Source organism: Durio zibethinus, chromosome 6, assembly GCF_047325235.1.
Source record: "Durio zibethinus cultivar Kanyao isolate XHJ-2024 chromosome 6, ASM4732523v1, whole genome shotgun sequence".
NCBI classification, from domain to species: domain Eukaryota; kingdom Viridiplantae; phylum Streptophyta; class Magnoliopsida; order Malvales; family Malvaceae; genus Durio; species Durio zibethinus.
Window position 1 is genome coordinate 29,319,773 of NC_143167.1, and position 22,293 is coordinate 29,342,065.

Below are 22,293 nucleotides of genomic sequence, written 5' to 3' on the forward strand. Positions count from 1 at the left end.
TATCAACATATATATGTTATTTTTATTAAAATCATATCACATAATTAAATTATTAACAAAATTAATAATTATATGCCATAATTTAATTAAAGAAAAAAAAAGCTAAAGTGGAGTAATCAAGGAGCGCATGCCCATTGTTTCATTAAAAGACAAAACATGAATAATTCAGCTGGGGTTACAAAAACCAGACATAATTCTTCTTCTCTGCTCATCGACGAAATTTGTGTAAAATCAAGACCAGAGCCAAGTTTCATTAATTGGCAGTGTGTGAGAGAGGGAAAGAGAAGGAGAAAACAGATTTATTAATTGTTTTAATACAACATAAATAATTGCAACTGGGTTTCAGTCACCAAATAGTTAAAAACAAAAGGGCAGCTAAAGGAAGATGAAAGTAATAGTACAAAGTAAAATGTTTCCTCCGATCAGATGCATGGCTAGCTAACTAATTTCCCTGCATAAATATTGCATGCTCTTAGCACATTCAAAGAAACATCGTCTGGTTTAATTTTCTGACTCTCAACGTGGGCTTGGGCACTTTGGAATAGAAGCTTTTGGTGCTGCATGAACAATTAATACGAAAGTTTCAGTTATATAAAATACTAATTTAATTAAGATGAGAAATTTTAAAATAATGGTAGAGTTAAGCATATATGCATAGTGTTATTAATATGAGGAATAATCAAGTACACATTACCTAAGGCTAGGACTGCAGCCTCTGAGCTTTTCATCAAGCGGATACGCTTGCAACATTCTATGAACATCCTGTTAGGATCATAATTAATTAATTAATTAGGTACTATTTCGTAAATATAATCATGACAATAACAACCAAAACCACCAATTTATTGTAATTACTTAGAGGGGGAAAAATTAACAAAAATTCAATATGTAAAGGCTGAGCCATTTCATGAAATAATTTTGGTACAAACAATAAGGAGACAGAAATATCCTCGGGTGTATGTTGTATCATGAAGCACAATAAAGAAAAAAAATATATTAAAAGTGTATAACACTTAAACTTACTTCCAAAGGAACATCTCCAACCAACATCCAGTCACCGTCTTTATCTTCATAAGTTGGTACATGCTCCATTCCTTTCGCCACATCCATGAGCTTGCTTTCCTCCATATTAGAATTACCTAAATCATGATTTCAAGCCCGCAGTTACTTAAGTTAGACTAACTCATATCATTAATTTTTTTTTACATAATTTATTATAACTTAAAGATAAAAAAAAAAATTACAGATGTGGAAATTTGACTCTCGGATAAGCTAGATATTATCTCTAAGATTACTTGCACGAATTAAGTAAATAAAGTTCTAGATTCAATTAATATCATTATTTGTTTAACCTTTGATTAGAGTAGCTGGGCAAAGGCTAACGAGTGCCTCAAAGAAATGCAAGTAAACTCAAATAGGGTTCAATGCAAATGAGAGAGAGGAAAGGATGAATAGCTTAATACTTACGGATAGTGAAGCAAGTAAACAAATTGTCTAAATCTTTCATCAGATCCTGGTAATTGGAGTAATGTTCTAAGTTTACTTTGCGGAGATATGGTGCTCCATCCACGGCCACTTTCACATACAGCTTGGAGCTCTCATTTATAGCCTTCTGTCTATATGATCTCACCGGTGGCCAACCAACAGCTTGTGCCCTTCAATGCCATACACGATATCACACAAAGCAATTAATCATAAACATCATATACTTCTTTTTTTTTTTTTTTGAGAAATCCTTTTTCTTTAAATTCATGTGGTTAAAAAAAGAAAAAGAAAAAGAAAAAGAGTCGCCAGTTTTATCTTACTTGGTAGCAGGAGGTTTTCCAGCACCGGATTCATTAACATGCTTATCACTATGTCTATGTCCCCATGACGTGTTGCAACACCTCCCAAGGTTAAGATCAAAGGTCTCAATAAACCCACGTTTTGCAGAGCACTTAAGTGCTGGAATAACAGCCGACGAACGTCCCTCCCCTGGCAATCCCAAAGTCAGCTCCGTATCCTCATAACTCATGCTGGTGACGTCACTTTCCGATGACCCTGGTGCTTCTTCCGATGACATATCTCTCTTTAACAGTTGCGCTTTGGATCAGAAAAGAAAAACAAAAAAAGAAAAAACACTCTTTGCATTTGCATTCTACGTGTAAAAAAGCTCAGGGGATCACGGCTTTATACGCAAAAGGAGGAGCCACAGGTACGGGAAGATTGATGATGTAGCCGATGGAGGGAAGAAACGTGGGTAATTTCAACCAATGGGTTTTGGATTGGTGCACGTAGCCACGTAAGCAGCATAGAATTTTGTGCCACCTTGTCGGTTCATTTAGTCAAATCCAGTCTTTCAAAAATGGGAAAACAAGACCAATGAATCTCATTCTTGTGTGCTTGAAATAAGGTTGAAATTTTCGTCCAAAGTGCTTACCAATGAACAGAACATTTCTCCCTGAAATTTGAGACTGTATTGTCCTTTTTGAGTACAATTAATAAATTTATATAACAATAAGAAATGTATGTCATGGAAACAAAATGTATATGTAATATTTTTATTGTTATTTTTTTCTTTTACAGAAACAACTTTATGAATAGCTACAAACTCTACAACTCAGATAATATTTCACATTTAACACAACATATTCATTTTTTTTCTAAAAAAAAAAACATAGAACATATTCATTAGAATAGAACAACTTTATTTTTCTTTAAAAAAAATGAGAACCCTACATAGAAGCATTACATTTTTCATATATTAAGTAGAACTAAATTTCAGTGAAAACATTAACAATAATTAATATTAAATGTTGAATTGTTGGCAAAAGTTAAATTGCAATGACTTATTAAGACTTCATTTGTTTTATACTTTTGTTATTTACTTTTTATAAAAAATGAAAAACAAAAAATTGAATATAATGTAAAAACAATAAAAAAAAACACTAACCAAATAAATTTTTTTAATAAAAATTATTTAAAAAAATTAAATATTATATTAAACATTTTTTATAATTTAAAACCACTTTTAATATTACACTTTTTTTTTTTTAACCTGACAAGCCAATGCAAGAAATGAATCTCCGACAAGCATATGGGCAGTCGCTGAATGTCGGCAACATGTCGCTTCATTATTCATTTAATCTTTTTTTTTTCTTTCTTTTTGTACGAAATTTCGAGTCCTCGCTCTCAAGTCAAACAGTAAAGCCGGGAGCCGCACGCAGCTTCACCGTCTGAAGTTTTGGGCCGAGGTTGATTCATACAGTAAACAACTAACAAAAAAGATTAATATAAACAAACAGTAAAACAAAGAATCTTATGAGAATTAATTATTTCATGTTACTAACTACAGCATATATGCTGGATTAATTATAGAATCTTAAAATTCATGAAAGTTGTAAATTACATGCATGCATGTTCCAATTTCTTTTATTCTTTTCGCGAGATGCTATTTTTATATTCCTTAGTTTTCTACTTTATTAGCTGTTAAGACAAATATATATCAAAATATGAACCCCATGCACAATAACTTAAAATACATGTGTTAGTTTTCTCGATGAAACTAAGAACCTGGTTCATTTTAGATTAATCTTGGATTAATTACAATTTAATTTTTTTTGAATTTGGTATTATGGGTTTCAAATCCGATCAATCTCATATGTGATTGCTACTACATTCATATCATTTTCTTCATATTGTTTTAAGTTCAAATTATGTCAAATTTAAATATTTGATATTTTAATTAATTCAAATCAAATTGAATTTTGGTTTTTATTTATCTAAATGTTTTTCGAGTTCAGTCAAATTATGACCTCTATGTAAATTAACCACTATTTTAACAAAATATTAAAACATATTCTGTAATTGTTGAGGTTTAAACTGGTTGGAGTATATACTTTTATCATTTTGAAGGAGTCATGCTTGAAGAGTGAATTGTATCATTAACCTTTCGGGAAAATTTTGTGGAAAATGAAGATCAATTGCTTGAAAATGATTTTGATGAAAATCCTACCATTACAGTGTCTAATGTGAAAGCTTCATTTTATGATGGTAAGTTTTATAAATCTGTTAAGGAAATTTCGATTATAAAATTGTTCGCAAATTTTATTAAAAATAATTAATTCGTAATATCATGTGTATGCATATGACCTGAAAACTAATTAAAAGCAATATGATTGGTGCATAGTTTTCTTTTATTATATGTACAATAAATGGTTGACTTAATATATAATATGATAGTGTATGACAATAGTGAATTGATGCATTCAACTTATTATAATTAGGGATTGATGCCAATCATGTGAGATGGAGTTCCATTGTGGCGGGGATTGGGGATTGGACTCTTTTTCATATGCATGTGCATGAACTAAAATAATTAACGTGGAATGGCATTATAAAAGAATTCCATAGTTGGATTGATTGGTATATATTTCTAATCCCTTGATTATTCTTGTTTTTGTCTTACCTTATATCCTTTTATATATATATATATATATATATATATATATATATAGAGAGAGAGAGAGAGAGAGAGAGAGAGAGAGCCAAAGGCTATTCACTTGGTCATACTCTTTTACGGTTTCCCATATGTCAATATGCATGCATTTGTTGAGAATACATGCACGTATAATAACAACTAATCGTTAATTAAGTACTTATTTCTCCAAGTCAAATTAAGTATTAAATTTATTTTTTATCTGTTAATAGGATATTAAGTTCATAATTTCATTGACCAGAATTCAATTTTGATAACTTAAACAATTAAAATTAAAGCATAAAGACTTTAAAATGTTAGATATTTAGTGTTGAATCAACTTTTTTTCAAACCAAAATTTTGAATTTGGTGTATTTGCTTCTTATTGTTCTCTGCCTTCTTTCTTCTTTTCATCTGCAAACAACTTTTCAATTTATTTTGATCACAAATGCTTTGTCTCTTCTTTTTTTTTTTTTTAACTTTTCTCACCATTTTCTTCTTCAAATTTGACCTGGTTTTTGTTCTCCACAACTTAAAAGTAAAGATTCAAATCTATTTATGAAGATGTGAGAAATCCAGACATAATATTCTTGTTGTCCTTTTTTTTTTTACAAATCACTTCTTCACTTTCATATTATTCTTAATATTTTGATTTAAGCTTTGAATTATTTTCCATTCGGTTTTAAACAAAAAGGTGTACTTTAAAATTTTAAAATCTAGAGAGTACAGTTGAGTCATGTATAAAATTAGTAAATTAGCCACAAATTATTCACTAAAACTATTAAATTTCAGCAGGTAATACCTAACTAATGCTTAATTCAACTAATGTTCATTTAGGCTTTTATCAATGCTTTGCTTTTCTACCTTGGTCATGTTTGTCTTTTTAATATTTTCTTGGATCCTTTTTATGATATACCAACAGATTTCTCTGCTTGTTATGATTATGAATTTCTTGATTCAACACACACAAAAAAACAACGAAAAGATAAGAAAATTATAGGTTGAGATGAAAGTAAACCATCCATTTAATGAAATGCCAAAAATATACATATTCTTTACAAATTAAAGATTGATTAACCTAACGTAGCCAAACTACGGTATATAGGGTACCAACCGACCAGTAAGGCAAAGCATAAGATCAGTTTTCATCCTTACAAAAGTTGCTCCATCTCACCTGGCTTTCAATTTTCAAAAGCAGAAGCATCTTCATAACAAGAGCCAGTTGGCTGGGGAGGCTGGGCTGGTGGGCGGACAAAGATAGAGAGAGAGAGATAGAAAGAATAAAACAAGACCATTTTTTTTTAATCAAGACGAATCAGAAGGAATATATTATACATATATATATATATATATAAAGAAGAAACATATTTAAATCCAAAGAACACAACATAGATTCTACACAAAACATTGTGACACACAGCAATGAGACTATACTGCCCCTCCAGCCACAACTTCGAAACTTGGACTTCTACGCACTCTCCGAGGGAATTTGACCCACATTACCAAAACTTTTGGCATACTTCGGCCTCCATTGGGTCCTCCCTCTCACGATCTCAGACCCATCCTCGAGTCGGAGCAAGTGCTGGCACTCAATTTCATCAAAATTTACCAAGTTCCCCACACCAGAGTCAGAGACAGCAGTTAGTGACTGCAGCACACTGTCCCTCCCACACTCCCTCCTATACTCCAGTGTCATGGCAGAAAGCTCGTGGGTCTCCAAGACCGGCAGTGGAGCACTCTGCGACCATTATTACTTTCCGGTTAAAATGCATGTAACTTCCAAACAAATAAATGGGTTAATTGGTGAAATAAAAGAGAAAAAGTACATCCTAAATCAGATTCCGAGCATTGAATTCCTAAATTGTCGTTTCATATAAGCCTCTTTTACTCAAACTTGGAGGCTATTGGTTCCAAGAAAACTTCTATCCAAATTGGGGCATCGGTAATTGATACCAACCAAGTAAAGATTTTGGCACACAACTCAATTTAGGAATGGTACAGTAAATGCAATTTAAACACTTAAAACACTTGTAAGGAATGGTACAGTAAATAGGATTTTGGTTTTAGACCGGAACATAAATGTGATTCAAAAATCGTCACCACTGATTTCTATGCTTTTTTGAAAAAACTTAAAGCCAAGATAAATAGCTAATTCTTGTCAGATTAGAATTTTCTGGTGCCCAAGCAAGTTCTTGCTCCTCATCTCAGGTAAGAATTAAGGTATATGAAATACAATGGTTACATTTTGGTTCAACTGTTATCATGGGAGAAGATTTCAAAAGAAAATCAGTGAAGTCTACCTCAAAGATCCAGCCAATGTACTTCACATTATTGACATGCTGGTTGACATCCAAGTCACTCCATCTAGGCTGCAAATTAGAAATAAACTTTTAATAAGAATGCAACAAATGAATAGATAGACACTTATAAGTGCCCACAACTAAGCACACCAAAGATGAGAGATGGCGGCAGCAGGGACCTACAGCTAAACCTTTACGCACATATTCTGATGTGCTGTCATCAAGTTTCACTAACTTCCGGCTATCCTCAGTCACAACAGGATCAGAATTCATAAAATGCGGTTCTATTTCTCCTCGGACCTCTTCTGGAATTTTAGATAACCTTCTAGTCAGTTTATTCATCATCACCCACACACTGCAGATCACCAAAACCAAAATTAAAACAGAGGGAACCCAGATAACTCACTCCTGAAGCACCTTAAAAAATGTACAAGCAAAAAAGAGAAGTCACTCTGTGTTGTCTGGGAAACCAAAATATCAATTAATGCATCCAATGAAAACATTTTAAATGCGTGCAAAACAACTTTTGAAATATTTTAGAGTCAATAATTTACAATTTTGGCTATCCCCCTTTTTTTCTTGCAAGAAGAACAGAGCCATGGCACAAAACATCATAAAACAATATGAATGAATATGATCCTTTCCTACTAGTGTCAGAAGATCATCTCATCAATTGTTCAAAAGTAATAGTAAAAACGTGCCATAAGCACAAGAAGCAACTTCATAAACAATGCTCTACCTTGAGGCTCTTGTTAAAATTTCACCAGTTTTACTATCACTGACAAGCCAATCCCTTCGCATGCCATTCTTTCCAGAGGCACTGACCCAAGTATCTACTTGAACAACATCACCCCTGCAAGAAAGATATAAAAAAGTCCAATGTTCATAAATATTGAATTTCATAATACTTCTAATACATCCAGAATTACTAATTTTTGTGATGGACAAAAACCAATGAGGCACAACAAAGAACCATATCAGATTTATTTTAAAAAATAAAAAATTAAGGTACCATTCTTTAGGTATTACATAGGGTCTCTCATTAAACAAAGAAGTATATCAGGTTTATCTTCTTTCTCTTAATCATTTCTGGGGGTTGGCTTCCATTGTTCTCAACTTCAGACCTTAACCTTTTAGCTTAAGTAAGAACATAGATCCACATTTTAAGGGAACAAAATTGAGTACGTGAGATGTGATACAAAGATCATTTCCCTAGTACTGAATATTAACCTACATCATTGAAAATGGCCTTAAGAAACACATCAGTCATAAGAGTCCAGATACAAGCGTTAAACTTGCCCATAGGCTATGTCTGTATCTTCCAAGCAACCAAAAAAAAAAAACATTGGTGGAATTCAAGAACTAAACTAGTTAGTAGCAAAACACATGCCTCAATGACATCACATTGTGAACTGTATCAACATGGCATCATGATGATGCACAAATAAAACCACAGCCACACGACTAAAGCAAAAGTGGGCTATCATGAATTGTTTTATTGCTATAAGAGCAAACCATGAGCAAGAAAGTATGCCTTACCAAGTAGGATAGCAATCAACAACAACTTGCATCCGTGTGACCACCCATATTAGGTTCTTCTTGCACATCTCAGGGGTTGAACCAAAACCATCTCCAAGCAGTCCAGCACTTCTACAATGATTAAGCGCTGTTTCCTGCCAAAAAGAGAAATATCATTAATTAAAAATAAGCTTTTGCAACATATCAACATAAAAAAAAAAAAAAACACAGTAAATATAAAATTTTGTTCCGAACATAAGTTGTTCAAATGTTGTAGCCAAATACTATAACTGAACCTGTAAATGATTCATTAGTGTATCTATGGATGCTGTACGATCAGCACCTATCTCATAAGACCTAATTGAGAAGTTTTGACGGAAAACAAGACCATCCTGAACAATCCTCCCTATGCCAAAAGGATCAATAAGCATGTCAGGTCGCCTCGGCTTCCAATCAAGCATCATCCACTGCTTCTCAGCAGCCAAGAAAATGGTTGTGATAGCAGCAAGAAGCATGCTCCAATCAGGTAACTGATTGATAAACGTCCTGGGAGGAGGGGAACTCACACCATCTTCGTTCTTGAAACCTTCCACTGGAGTTGTCACAACCGTAGCACCATTTATTTTTGGAGGGGCTTGAGCATTTGCCTTGACTTGCAAACTTCCAGAAGAAGCAGATGCTTTCGACTTGATACCTCTAAGGTTAGTAGATCCACATCCAAGCTTCTTGTTTTTAAAGTCAGAGGAGTCCGGAGAAATAGTTACTGGAAAGAATGCGGATGTAGCAGCAGTGGCAACCATGATTTTGAAAATTAAAACAAACTTCTATTATCCGCTGAAATTCCCTCTATTGCAAACTGCAAGCTTTTTAGAAAAGAAGCTGCTGCATGCTCCAACTGTATCATAGATAATAAAGAATCAGAACATTTCCAAAAGACGCGTCAACAAATTTAAATAATCACCAAATCCTCATATTTTGACTCCAATGAAGGTTACGTATTCAATATTTCAAAGCAGGTTCCAGCTTCCCCCCCGCCCCCAACACACAAAATAAAAAAGGAAATTCTAAAATGGTAAAGAATTTCTTTCTATTTTTATAATCTGCAGCATCCTATTAAATTTCCTCCATAATCTAACCAAAGAACGGAAAATATATATATATATATATATTTAAAAAAATCTAAGAAAATTCCTCATTTCTAAAAACCTGGAGACGAAAGAGGAGAAAAAAAAGATTTACTAGATGCTAAAAAGAAACAATTATGTTCTAACTTCTAAAAAAACACAGTAATTTAACAGAGCGTGTCACTGCAAATATGCCACAAAAACTCGTAATCAGCGACGAGGAAAATATGCTGCACAATCGATAAAAACAAAAACACCAAAGCAGATCTAACCCGTAAGACATTTTAAACAACAAAAAGCCAAAAAAAATTTAAAAAGGGACAGAGAAAATAGCAAGCAATTCATGAACAAGTATCAGCTTTCATATCCATTGCAGTACAGAACGGTACATTCTCTCAAACATCTTTTCTGTTCCCCATTACGTCCCTCCATTTCATGAGAAAATTACAACAAACACCACAAAACACAGAAATGGCGACGAGAAAATGAACAATCGAAAAAAAAAACCAATTTGAGCTACATTTGATTGTTGAGAAAATGAGAGAAAATAGTAGATCTCATATGGCCGCCAGCATCAATGAAAACTTTTTAAGAAAACAACACAACATAAAACAAAGCGACATCCAATTTTTTTTCCTTTCCTTTCTCGGAAACCAACCAGAGCAACAACATTTCAACCAGGAAACGCAGATCAAACAGAAAACGAGAGAATCAGTTTCCACGTCCGTACCTCAAAAAAAAAAAAACGAATCAATGAGGGAAAATTTTCTCGAGAAAACGCAAACAGGAGAAACTATTGCGTTAATTAGGATCTGCAAATCCTTCTCGTTACTCCTAGCGCTTGCGATCTAGCACTCTTTTTCCTTCGTCTCTTCTTCGCATTCCTCCCTCTTTCTCTGTCTTTTCGAAGAATTTTATAAAGAAATAAAGAAAAAAAAAAAGGAAAAAAGAGGTTTTCTTTTCTTCTTTTAGTTAGAGAGAGAAATATGATTTAGGGCCAGCGATTTCCGTGGTAGGGAATTGGAGTCCAGGGACCCCTTTTATAGTGCACAACACGGCATCTGCCCCTCCCGCCTCTCGCCCTCTTTTCTAAATTTCCAAATTTACCAACATTATTTTCTCTTATTTACTCTGCTGCCCTTGCCCCTATTTATGTTTGTTTCCGTCATTAAATTTATTGCTGACAAAAATTGCTGGCGAATGAAAGTAGTAGTAACTAGTTAGAGGATTCTATTTTAACTAGATTTTGACTTTGACTTGATTTTATTTGGGACTTTATTTAACTTGGGTTAATTATTTTTTCGGTGGGGCTCCTTTATTCGTTGTCCTTTTTTGGGTTGAAAGAATTGGCCTCTTCATTTTATTATCAATTTTGAGGGTTTTATTTATCCCAAAAAAATTTGGGGGATTTTTTTTATCATCTTATAAAATAGTTATATTTTGGTTTATTTTTACTATTGATTGTTTCTTTTATTTTATTGATGGTCCGGTAAGTTATTATTAAAACTTAAAATATTTATTGATATAGTCTATTATTTAAAGGACATAAATTTATATAAAAATATAATCGATTTAATTTAAATTCAATATAATATTAAATTTGAATTTGAATTTAATTTAAAATTTAAGGCTTAAATTTTAATTTAAATTTGATTAAATTTTATTTAGCTTAAATTCAATTCGAGATAAAAATTAAATTATTTAAATTCATTCGATTAAATTCGATTAACATATAAAAATAAATTTAATTTTTTTATTCGATAAAAATTTGATTATTTATATTGAAGTTTGAATTTGAACTCGAATTTAAAATATTTTATTAATTAAAATATATTAAAATATAAAATTTTAATTAAATTTATGAATTATAAAAATTAAATATAAAAATATTTAATATTTAATTCGATCAATAAATCAAATTATTTACATTTGACTCAATAAAATAAAATTAAATTTAAATTTTATTTAAATTAAATTAAAATAATTTATAAATATCGATCTATCATTTATATTCTTTTGTTTCCGAGAGGTTAGCGGAAAAAGTCTATAAATTTGTTGACTTATCATGAGCATGACGATTTGGGGCGTCAGAAATAATATTTTGAGAAGTACAAGCCGTTTCATAGCTCAGGGGGCATGCTTTTTCAAAAAATTGTGAAATTTTTGTTATAGATATATATATATATATATATTTTTAATAATTTTAAATTTAGATAAAAAATTGGTTGGGCTCCTACAAAACTAAATTTATTATATTCATATATATATATATATTTTTGGTTGTCAAAGGGAGCATAGCCCTATATCAAGAGGGAGAGGGGACTGAGGTCGAACCCCAATTGTATGTTTCTTAAGGTTTGCTTGACCACTATAACAATAAGTTGAAGACTATTTTTTTTTTATTTTACATATTTATATTGGATATATAATAATAAAATTATTTGTACTTAAATGTTAAATTTTTTAAAATTGGATTTACTTATTATAAATGATTTTAATTTAAATTGAAAAACACTATATTTTCTCAAATATATAAATTTAAGTTTAATATGTATTCAAATATATAAATTTATTGATATAATCTATTATTTAAAAGACATAAATTTATGTAAAAATATAATCAATTGAATTTGAGTGATATAGTGTTAAATATAATATAAATTTAATTTAAAATTTAAGGTTTAAAATTTAATTTAAATTTGATTAAATTTTATTTAACTCAAATTAAATTATTTAATTTCATTCGATTAAGTTCGATTAATATGTAAAAATAAATTTAATTTTTTTATTCGATAAAAATTTAATTATTTATACTGAAGTTCGAATTTAAACTCGAATTTAAAATATTTTATTAATTAAAATAATAAAAATATAATAAAATATAAAATTTTAATTAAAATCATAAATTATAAAAATTAAATATAAAAATATTTAAAATTTAATTTGATCAATAAATTAAATTATTTAAATTTGACTCAATAAAATTAAATTTTATTTAAATTAAATTTAAATAATTTATAAATATCAATATATCATTTATATTCTTTCCTATAGGTCAGCGGAAAAAGTCTATAAATTTGTTCACTTATCGTGAGCATGACGATTTGGGGCGTCAGAAATAATATTTTGAGACAAGCCGTTTCATAGCTCAGGGGGCATGCTTTTTCAAAAAATTGTGAAATTTTTGTTATAGATATATATATATATATATATATATATATTTTTAATAATTTTAAATTTAGATAAAAAATTGGTTACGCTCCTACAAAACTAAATTTATTATATTCATATATATATATATATTTTGTCAAAGGGAGCAGAACCTATATTATGAGGGAGAGGGGATTGGAGTCGAATCCCAATTGTATGTCTTCTTAAAGCTTGTTTGATCATTAGGACAATAAGTTGAAGATTATTATTCTCTATTTTACATATCTATATTGGATATATAATAATAAAATTATTTGTACTTAAATGTTAAATTTTTTAAATTGGATTCACTTATTATAAATGATTTTAATTTAAATTGAAAAAGTTTATCAACACTATATTTTCTCAAATATATAAATTTAAGTTTAATATGTATTCAAATATTGTAATAATTAAAATTGAATTGATAAATTTTCAATTGTGATAATTTTTTCAACTAAACTTTTTTCTTATTATATATCATGCATGCTAATTTTCTTGAAAAAAAGTTTCCCAAAATAATTCAAATGATTAACATAAGTACTTTTCATTTTTTATAATGTAATAATATAATATAAAAATTAAAAGGTTTTAATTTATTGTATCAAAAGCTTCTGCTCTATTATTATAAAAATATAATTTTTTATTTTAATAATTAAAATATTAAATATGATAAGATAATATGTTAAGAATGTTAAAATATATAATAGTTTTATTTTTATAAAAAATATTGTTAGTGATATATAAATATAAATCGTAAACCAGTAGTTTTACATATTCATTTTGTTATACATATATTAATATATTTATAATTGTAAGTTTTGTTGTTATATATTACTTTCAAAAAAAATTTATTATTAATAAATTTGATATATTTTAATAAAAAATTATTATTGTAAAATATTACTTCAACTTTTTAAAAATTAAACGTTAAGATCCGTCACCGAACTCAAATCAACAATATATAAGAGAGAAACAAAGGAAGAAAGGGAAAAAGAAGTTGAAAGAATTAGTAGGCTAGAGACTTAGTATTACATTCAGAATATATCATCTGCAGCCTAATCTTATTTTTGATACTTTATTTGTGTTGATGTGGCAAGATGACTTACTAGTATCAATCAACTATTGGACTAGTTAAATTCCTTGCCTTCTTGGCAGTCATCAGGTGCTGACTTGGCGATTAAGACTGATTGTGATAATAAACTTAATAGTCAAGATTTTGACATGACTGTTAAGTATAGTAATATTAAATTTTAAATTTTAAATTTTAATGATTAACATTTTAATTTTTTTTAAGACTAATTTAGCATCAGTGTTGAGGTTTAAAAAAATTAGATTAAAAAAATATATTTAAAAGTGTAGTTAGAAATTTTAAATATTTAGAATTGTGGTAAAAAATTTTTGTGAGTAATTGAAATGTATACTAAATTATATATAAAATAATAAAAATTTATAAATATTGGATAATAAAATAAATTTTTTTATCTCAAACACACATTTTCACTGCAAACTACATATTGAGGAGCTATTATTTAGGTTAGAAAATCAAGCTTTGAAACTAAAAACTATTTTTTTATTATTATTATTTAACATTACGATTGGATCAAAATCAACTTTTAAAAGCAAAAATTACTTTCAATAGCAATGCTAAACAAGGCCTTAAACTTGAATATCAAAAACTAAACTTTACCTATTAGCTTTGTAAAATGGTCCATAAGACCATTACTTTTATTAATTGATGCTATCATTTTAAACAAATTAAAGCATATGAAATTCGACTTTAACCTATAAATAATTAGGGTCACCTATTCAAATTGAATGGGAAAATGATTGAAGTTAAAATTTTCTAGATTAACTATTCATTTTTATATCTATTAAAAAATATTTATTTTATTTGAGACAAATTAAGAAAAATATTTTAATATTTTAATATTAGAATTTCAAATAATTTCAAAATTTTATTAAATAATATGGAATACGGTGGCCAAAAATAAATACTAATATGGAGGCGATCTACATATTCTAAAAGAATGTTAGCCCATCATTTATAGCCTAGTAGTTAATTACCTACTCCTAATTATATAAAGATGGGCATTGGCCAAAAAATAATTATATAAAGATGGGCAATAAAGTTCTCTTCCTTAATTTTAAAACAAGCTTAACTATGGATTTATGACTCATTAGCTTGGAATTATGATCGAAATTAGCCCTAGGTTTTCTTTTCCAACTTATCTCCATGCTTTTTAAATACTAATAACCCATAAGCTAGGATGGCACTAGCTCATCTTTTTTATGCTATGTTATTTGTAGGATAAAGACTTTAATTAGATATTTTATGGGGTGTTTGTTTTGTTGATTTTGAGATTCTTTCTAAGAATTTAATTTTTCTTAACTTGATTCTTTTGGTTCATGAAATGCAATTTCTCGAATGTTTCTAAGATTATCAACAATGTTAAGAAGAGAGAAAATAGGCTTGAATAAAAAACTTTACTCTTTTTAAGATTTTCTTAGATTCCAAACAAAATGTAAGATTTATTCCACTTTTACTCTCGATAATTAGTATTTAGTATCCATTTTACCCTTTAATATTATAAAAATTACATAATAAACCAAAGCTCAATCTCACATATGTAAAGACATTGAAGTCTCTACATTTAACATCTAACATCACATATGGAAAAAATATCATTTTATAAAAATAGAAATTAATTTAGTTATTTTAGTTTATTTCTTAATTGAGCTTTGATTTTATTTATTAAATATATAATAATAAAAATTATTTATCTATGTATTTTATGTTAATAATCTTCTAATTATTTGGAATCAAATAAATGTTTATAATAAAATATTTATTTTTAATTGATAAAAATTATTATATTATGTCTATTATATTAAGAGCTTTCTACATGTTAATTGTTTATTTTATTTAAAATTTATGTTGTTTAATATATAAAATAAATATGTGACACTTTGCATGTTAATTAAATATAGAATAGAACACTTTGATGTTTACTTATTTATTTATTGATTCCCCTTTTTATGGAGTAGATGCCATTTATTTGTAACAACTGTTATCTATTCCATAATGGATGGCGGAAACAAAGGTCATAGATTTCACAAAAAGACGAATCTTACATATAAACGTCAGTTATTCCATCTTTTATTCCATAAAAATATCGAAAATAGAACGTTTGAAGGAAAGCAAACCCAATCCACACATTGATATGTGTAAGATCATACATTAAATTTAAATTATTCAGATATCATATTGTTGTTTTATTAGTTATTAATGTGTTAAATAAATATATTATGAAAATATTAAATAAATAATAAAAAAAATGCCATGTGTTATATATGTGTCATCAAAGAAAATAGAAAAAAAAAATTCATTAGGTAATATTAATTTCGTGAACCAAACACATAAATATTATATTTCCTAAGGTCAACAAATAATAAGAATCATCTATTCCCTCTTACTATCACTTTTCTTAAAAATTATTTATCCTTTTGATATTTAAGAATTTATGAATCAAATATCCTCTTAATATTATTTTTTTTACAGAGAAGATTGTAATTTGGATATAAGAAAAAAATTGTAGATACTTAGAGTTGAACTTCAAATTTATTAGATATTATTTATCTATTTTAACAAATTGAATTAAATTTCAAATTTGATATCTTGGTAACTTAGTGTAATTTTGCTAAGTAATAATTAGTATACTTTAAATTAAATGCTTAAAGTTGGAATTTAATTGGTTTTGTTATTGGTGTAAACACCATTTATAATAATAATAATAATAATAATAATAATAATAATAATTATTATTATTATTATTATTATTATTATTATTATTTATTTAATTTTTTTCTTTTTTTTTGTTTTCTCTTTTTTCTTTCTTTTTTTATTTTTTCTTCTTCTTCTTCCTTATCCGATTAAAGTTGACTAAGCATGAGTGCATTAAATGCACTCTTCCTAAAATTCAAAACCACAACCGGCGGCCACCGACACTAACCAACGCGTGAATATCAGCTTATCACGTCAGTTAAAAAAATGAGACTCGAATCCCTGAAGATCTGAGATTTGAATCTCAGCAAGCTCTATAAATAAAGCTTGTAATCCACGAAAAAAGAAGAAGAGGGGGGAATCGAAAAAAAAATTACAAAATTTTTTATAAAAAAAAGAGCGTATTGTAAAAAAAAAATCATTTTAGTTTTCTGTAAAAAAAAAAGGAACAAAAAATCACAGTCCCCAAGCAGGGAAACCTAACGTCGAAAAAAAAAACACTTGCAAAAAAAAAATCAAGGTCAGTTGTAAAAAAAAAAAAAAAGTGTTTTAACCAAACCTTTAAAGACAAATATAGGCCGTTTTAGTCTCCTTAAGGTAAAACGGAGGCTGGATCTGGATTCGGTGAGTGGAAAGGAGTTTGTGAAGAGATTTTGAAATTTTTCGACCATCGATGACGACGACGGTCGGTGATTGACGAACAGCGGTAGGCACCACGGACGGTGACTGGCAACCGGTCTAGAGAGAGAGGGTTTGAGTGTAGAGAAAAAGGGGGATAAGAGAAAATGAGAGAAAATTTTTTTTGAGCCTTTTATAGAGACTGCCAATGCCAAAAACAACGTCGTTTCAATAAATCCTCAAAATGACGTCGTTTTAGCCTTTGAGGATCTGCGCATCGACCCGTGACCCGACCCAGGGTTCGCGTAATCGACCCGATTACCTGACTTATCATCAGACCTAGACTGATTCATCTGAACCGACCCAGGCAGGGTCGAACCGTCCATGAACCGTCAAACTGTCCCTGAACCGCCAAACTGAACCGCTGATGTAGAACTGATCGAACCGGTCTAGACCTACGTTGATCGGTCCGATTTAGGTAAAAAAATATTTTTTTTTGAATTTTTTAAATATTTTTTTATATATTATTTTTGTTATTTTAATTATTAATAATAATATTTATGCATGTAAAAATGTTTAAATTTACCAAAATGAATTTTTATTGTTTTATAATATTAATTAATAAATAAATAAAATTTATCCAACGATGAGATTCAGAGGTACTCCGAGTAGTAATACCTATGAAATTTTTAGGTGAAAATTTTTTTTTAATACTACCAGTGTATTGGAGTATTTATAAAAAAATTTCAATAAAATAAAAATTTTCTTTTTTTATAAAATAATAAATAAAAATTAATTAATTAATTAATAATAATACAAATAAGAAAAAAGAAAATTTTATCCGATGACGGGATTCTAAAAGTATTTCGAGTAGAGATGCTTTAAGAAATCCCTAAGTGAGAGGATTTTTTTAAAAATATTACCAGTATATTGAAATATTTATATAAAATATTCAATACAACAAAAGTTCCAATTTTTCTTAAAAAAAAAATGTGTGCATCAACATGATAACATTTTGTATTGCATACATGACATAATTTTTACGAAAAGTAAATTCAGACATCCAAATATGAGATTCTAAGGTATTCTGAGAAGTTATGCTTAAGAAATCTCTAGGTGAGAAAGAGTTCTTCTAATTTTACCAACGTACTGAAACATTTTAATTTTTATTTCAATAAAAATGTTTTAATTTATTTTTCTCAAATAATATTTGAATATAAAAACAATAAATAAAAAATAAAAAATTAAGAAAATTAATTTTCAAATACCGAAAAAAAGACTATTTTTATCAAAATCGAATGATAACATGTAGTTAATTGGTACCGTTTTAAACGGGGCGTTTTAGGGTTACTAATCATTTCCTACGCGTAACCTACTTTCGAACTCAGATTGTTTCACAGATCGTAAAATTATCTTTTTAATAAATTTTAATTAATTTTAAAACTTTATTAAAAGAATATATTTTAGTAGGGGGTCAATTGCACCTAGTAAAAAAAGATTGGAGGACAACTTCATTATTTTTTATTTCGTTTTCAAATTTATTGGATGAACACAAAATCGTTACGATAATTGGTTAAAACAAAAATTAAGAACAGATTAAAAAAAATAGATTTACGATTTCTTTAAAGGGGTTTTAAGATTTTTAAATGGGTTTTTAAGAAATTAATTTAAAAGGGTTTTATACATTGGTGACATATTCTTTTATATATATATAAAAAAAAGAAGAACCATGGTATTTGAAGTAAAAATCTCCTCAAATTTTCAAACTCAATGAAACTTGATGCATGATTTTTAGTTTCAATTACTATGATTAAATTTTTAACTACTTTAAATATTAAAAAAAAAAAAAAAAGCAAGTGAAACGTGGAAAAATGAATTTTTATATGATTCAATTAAACCATAATCCCTTATTTTTTAATTGATCCTAAAAGTTAGGAAAATTCCTTTTTGTCCAAGCATGAGTTATCAACATTAGAAATTAACTTCAATAATTTATTTGCGGATAGGAGAAGAAATAAATTAATGAAACTTGACCCAGAATTTATTTTGATGTTACGTAACGAACCGATGTTCAAATTGGAATTTTCCTTATATTATTTTTGTTATAAATTGTAGTGAATTTGGCTTTCATATGCTCAAATTTGACTAGAAAAAAAAAAGGGCGGGGAAGAGTAGTTCAACTAAGTGAAACAGAAAACAATGATCTCCAACACGTCAAATTCTTCTGTCAGCGGTCTTCAATTCCATTTCAATCTTCTTTCCAAAGCCACCCGTTCGTGCAAACGCCCATTGTTTAATGAAATTTCGACCCTCCTCCCCATTTCGCCTTGTTAGCGGTTTAAGAAAATGGCTTAACCTATTGGAGCAGTGTAAAATAGTAAATTAATGAATTGGATTTGAATGTTTTCGAAGTCTTGAAAGTTGAAAAACCTTTTTTTTTTTTTATAGTTATTAGTCTAAACAAAAAATTATAATCATATTTGAATATTGCACCTAAAAATCATTTAATTAATCAAACTAAGAATCAGCAGTTAAGTACACAAATTAAGAATAATTGATAATAAATAAAAAATTTAATTTAAATATAAAATTATAAAAATATAAAATTTAACAGATGTGAAATAATATAATTTTAATAAATTCTCATAATGTGCAGATGAAAAAAATTTATCACGTAAGAAACTTAAAAAAATATTAAAAAATAACAAATAATACCAATAAATTGAATTTTGACTTTGTTTTTTTAGAAGGGAAGGAAACTTTAGTTAAGCAGTACTTAAAATATGGCTACTTATAGAAATATATTAACTATGATTATTATAATATAATTAATTAATTATATTTTAAAATTATGTGATGCTTATCAAATTATCAAAATTTTATATTATATAATATTTTATTATAATTAAATAAAAAAATTATAAATAAAATGCTATCCTTCTAATGATATTGAGCTGTCACACGTTCAGTCTCGTTATTGTTGGAGTTTAGGAAGGGCAACATCGTAAAGTAGGAAACATTGAGGAGAGAGCCGTTAACGAGACTTTAAATACCTTAAAAACTGGGATAGCATTTTTTAGTGGTCCCGTCCCTTTGCCCGTTGAACCCAGGGCTTTTTAGGAAGGTATCTTAATTTTTAATTTTACAGCCTGTAAATAAATTACTCTTTTTCATTTGGGGGTTTAGTTAATTTAAAACATTAAAAAAAATATTAGGAAGTTAATTCTGCTTCCTTGAACTTTTGAAGCATTATAGTAAAATTCAAAGTAAAATAGAAAGGCAATGCAATAAAATAAGATTTATTCATGAGTAGTACTGGATCAAATTTTGATGGAATTTGGACAATATAGCAGTAAGTTTCAGATTTGTTTAGGTTTAACTTAAAATATGAGTCTTATTTATTGCATACGTCTGGCCTTATATGAAAAGAAAAATATAAACTCGTTCAAATTTTAAAATTTTAAATAAAAAATAAAAATAAAAATTGCAATAAATATTAATTATGCAATATAAATAATCAACAAAATAAAGTCTAAAAATAATTTTATTAATTTAATTTAGTATTGTGGCAAAAAATTAATTTGGTATTTAATTGAGATTGGATATATGTAGACATATGATATTAATATATGCAAATGTATTATTTGATTAATTATTTATTTTTATATAATATAATTATAAATATAAAATACATATAAATAACTACCTAGTTTAAGCCTTAAATATTATACTCATGGCCTGACTCATTTTTTAAGTAGGCCTTTAATTTAAATTTATATCTATTTAAGTGGTTTAATATTTATGTCTAAATTTTCTCAAATTTTGAATGAATTTTCAGATTTAAACAAATGATCTAATCCTTATTTAGGTACAATATAAACTACTCTCTTATGGAAGTTTATTCTCAAATATAATCTTAATTTTCAATAACCAAATGCATGTGAAATGCCATATTTGAGAGTGTCACCTAAATCCTTTCCAATTCGCAAGCTCCAATAATGGGTCCCAAAAGTCGCATGCAATTTTGCTTTCCTATTGCCTAATTGTTAGATGATGCTGTGTATTAGTGTCACCTAAAAATATCACTAATTTTCAATTGGCATTCAATGTAGTTTGCCGACCCATCCAAATCAAAAGGTTACATGCAGATGCAGTAATACTGGCTGTTGGCTACCCGCATCATGTGTAAAAAGAAGGCCCACCGTTGGAAATGGCAAGGGCTACAGTGGGGGCTGTCTGTTTTTGAGAAACAACCTCGTTCAACCTCAAGTTTTTGCTATGGCGTGTGCTTTGTGCCTGAAAGTAAGAGCAGAAGAAAATTATATGCCAGAAAAACAGCAATAAGAATAAGATGGTTTTTAGTTTTTACTATCAGTACTGTCTCTGTTTTGTTGTATAATTTTGCACGTGTTCTTAACGACGCATGGGATCTTAATCTCTGCTAGCTGCAGTATCTGTTTCTGTTATCTACAAGTGTTATCAGTTATCTATCTAATCAGTTACAGGATCTGTTCTTGTTTTTTTGCCCTTTGTCTTATTATTGTTTTGTATGTTTCTTGGTTTCATTCTCTAAGAAAAACGAGAGGAAATTTCCTTTTTAATTGTTTTCTCATAATTTTTCTGAAGGAAATTACGAGTCAGAAAGGGGAAAAAAAAGCTACGTGTTTGCTGTGTGGGGATATGCATTTCCTTGGACACCAGTGTCTAACTAGAATTCAATTAGTTTCTTTATTTTTTCTTTGGTCATTTCCTTAACCAAAGCACTCACCGATTCCCATCACATCAGATTAAACATGCAAGCTTTGAAGAAAAAGACCAATTCTAGTCGCTTTACAGCGAGGACCAAGTGCTCTCATATACAGCTGGTCAAGTATATATATGTGCCTATCTACGTAAAAGCCTACACTTTCGTCAAAAAAAAATAAAAATTATTAGTAATAACACTGTGCTTCAGAGGATTGTTGTGCCACTTTCACATCTTCCTTTACGCACACGACATAAACCCAGTCCACATAATTTTTTTTCATCTGAACATTAATTTTACTGGCCGTACCAGTCTTTAGATATATATATACGATTGAGGAATGAAAAGAGATAATATAAATTCTCAATCTTTAATCTTGCTTCTGTTTACAAATTGGTTGATGATTTAGGGCACGTCTCCGTCTTACCGGTAAATGAATGCGACAGAAACCAGCTTTGGATACAGCTTTATTTTCATGAATTAATGCTAACGATTAATTGAAGGTTTTGTTCTAAAAAATACAACTCATTAACTGCTAGCATTACAAGTTATTCTTTTAC

The 22,293-nt window shown here is 28.6% G+C and overlaps 2 protein-coding genes across 2 annotated transcripts; both read right to left on the bottom strand.

Moving 5' to 3' along the window:
• Window positions 1-283: 283 nt before the first annotated feature.
• On the bottom strand, window positions 284-2,180 carry LOC111285669 (auxin-responsive protein IAA1-like). The gene is made up of 5 exons (XM_022875224.2): window positions 1,806-2,180; window positions 1,468-1,655; window positions 1,024-1,139; window positions 695-762; window positions 284-557 (listed from the first exon to the last, which is right to left on the bottom strand). The coding sequence occupies exons 1-5, from the start codon at window positions 2,060-2,062 to the stop codon at window positions 482-484; spliced, it is 705 nt and encodes a 234-aa protein (XP_022730959.2). The 5' UTR covers window positions 2,063-2,180; the 3' UTR covers window positions 284-481.
• Window positions 2,181-5,771: 3,591 nt separating this feature from the next.
• Window positions 5,772-10,409, bottom strand: LOC111284999 (palmitoyl-acyl carrier protein thioesterase, chloroplastic-like). Its single transcript, XM_022874197.2, has 7 exons — window positions 10,129-10,409; window positions 8,571-9,169; window positions 8,296-8,429; window positions 7,496-7,609; window positions 6,940-7,111; window positions 6,757-6,825; window positions 5,772-6,194 (listed from the first exon to the last, which is right to left on the bottom strand). Exons 2-7 carry the CDS (start codon window positions 9,072-9,074, stop codon window positions 5,925-5,927), a joined length of 1,263 nt encoding a protein of 420 aa, XP_022729932.2. The 5' UTR covers window positions 9,075-9,169; window positions 10,129-10,409; the 3' UTR covers window positions 5,772-5,924.
• Between the last annotated feature and the right edge of the window lie 11,884 nt (window positions 10,410-22,293).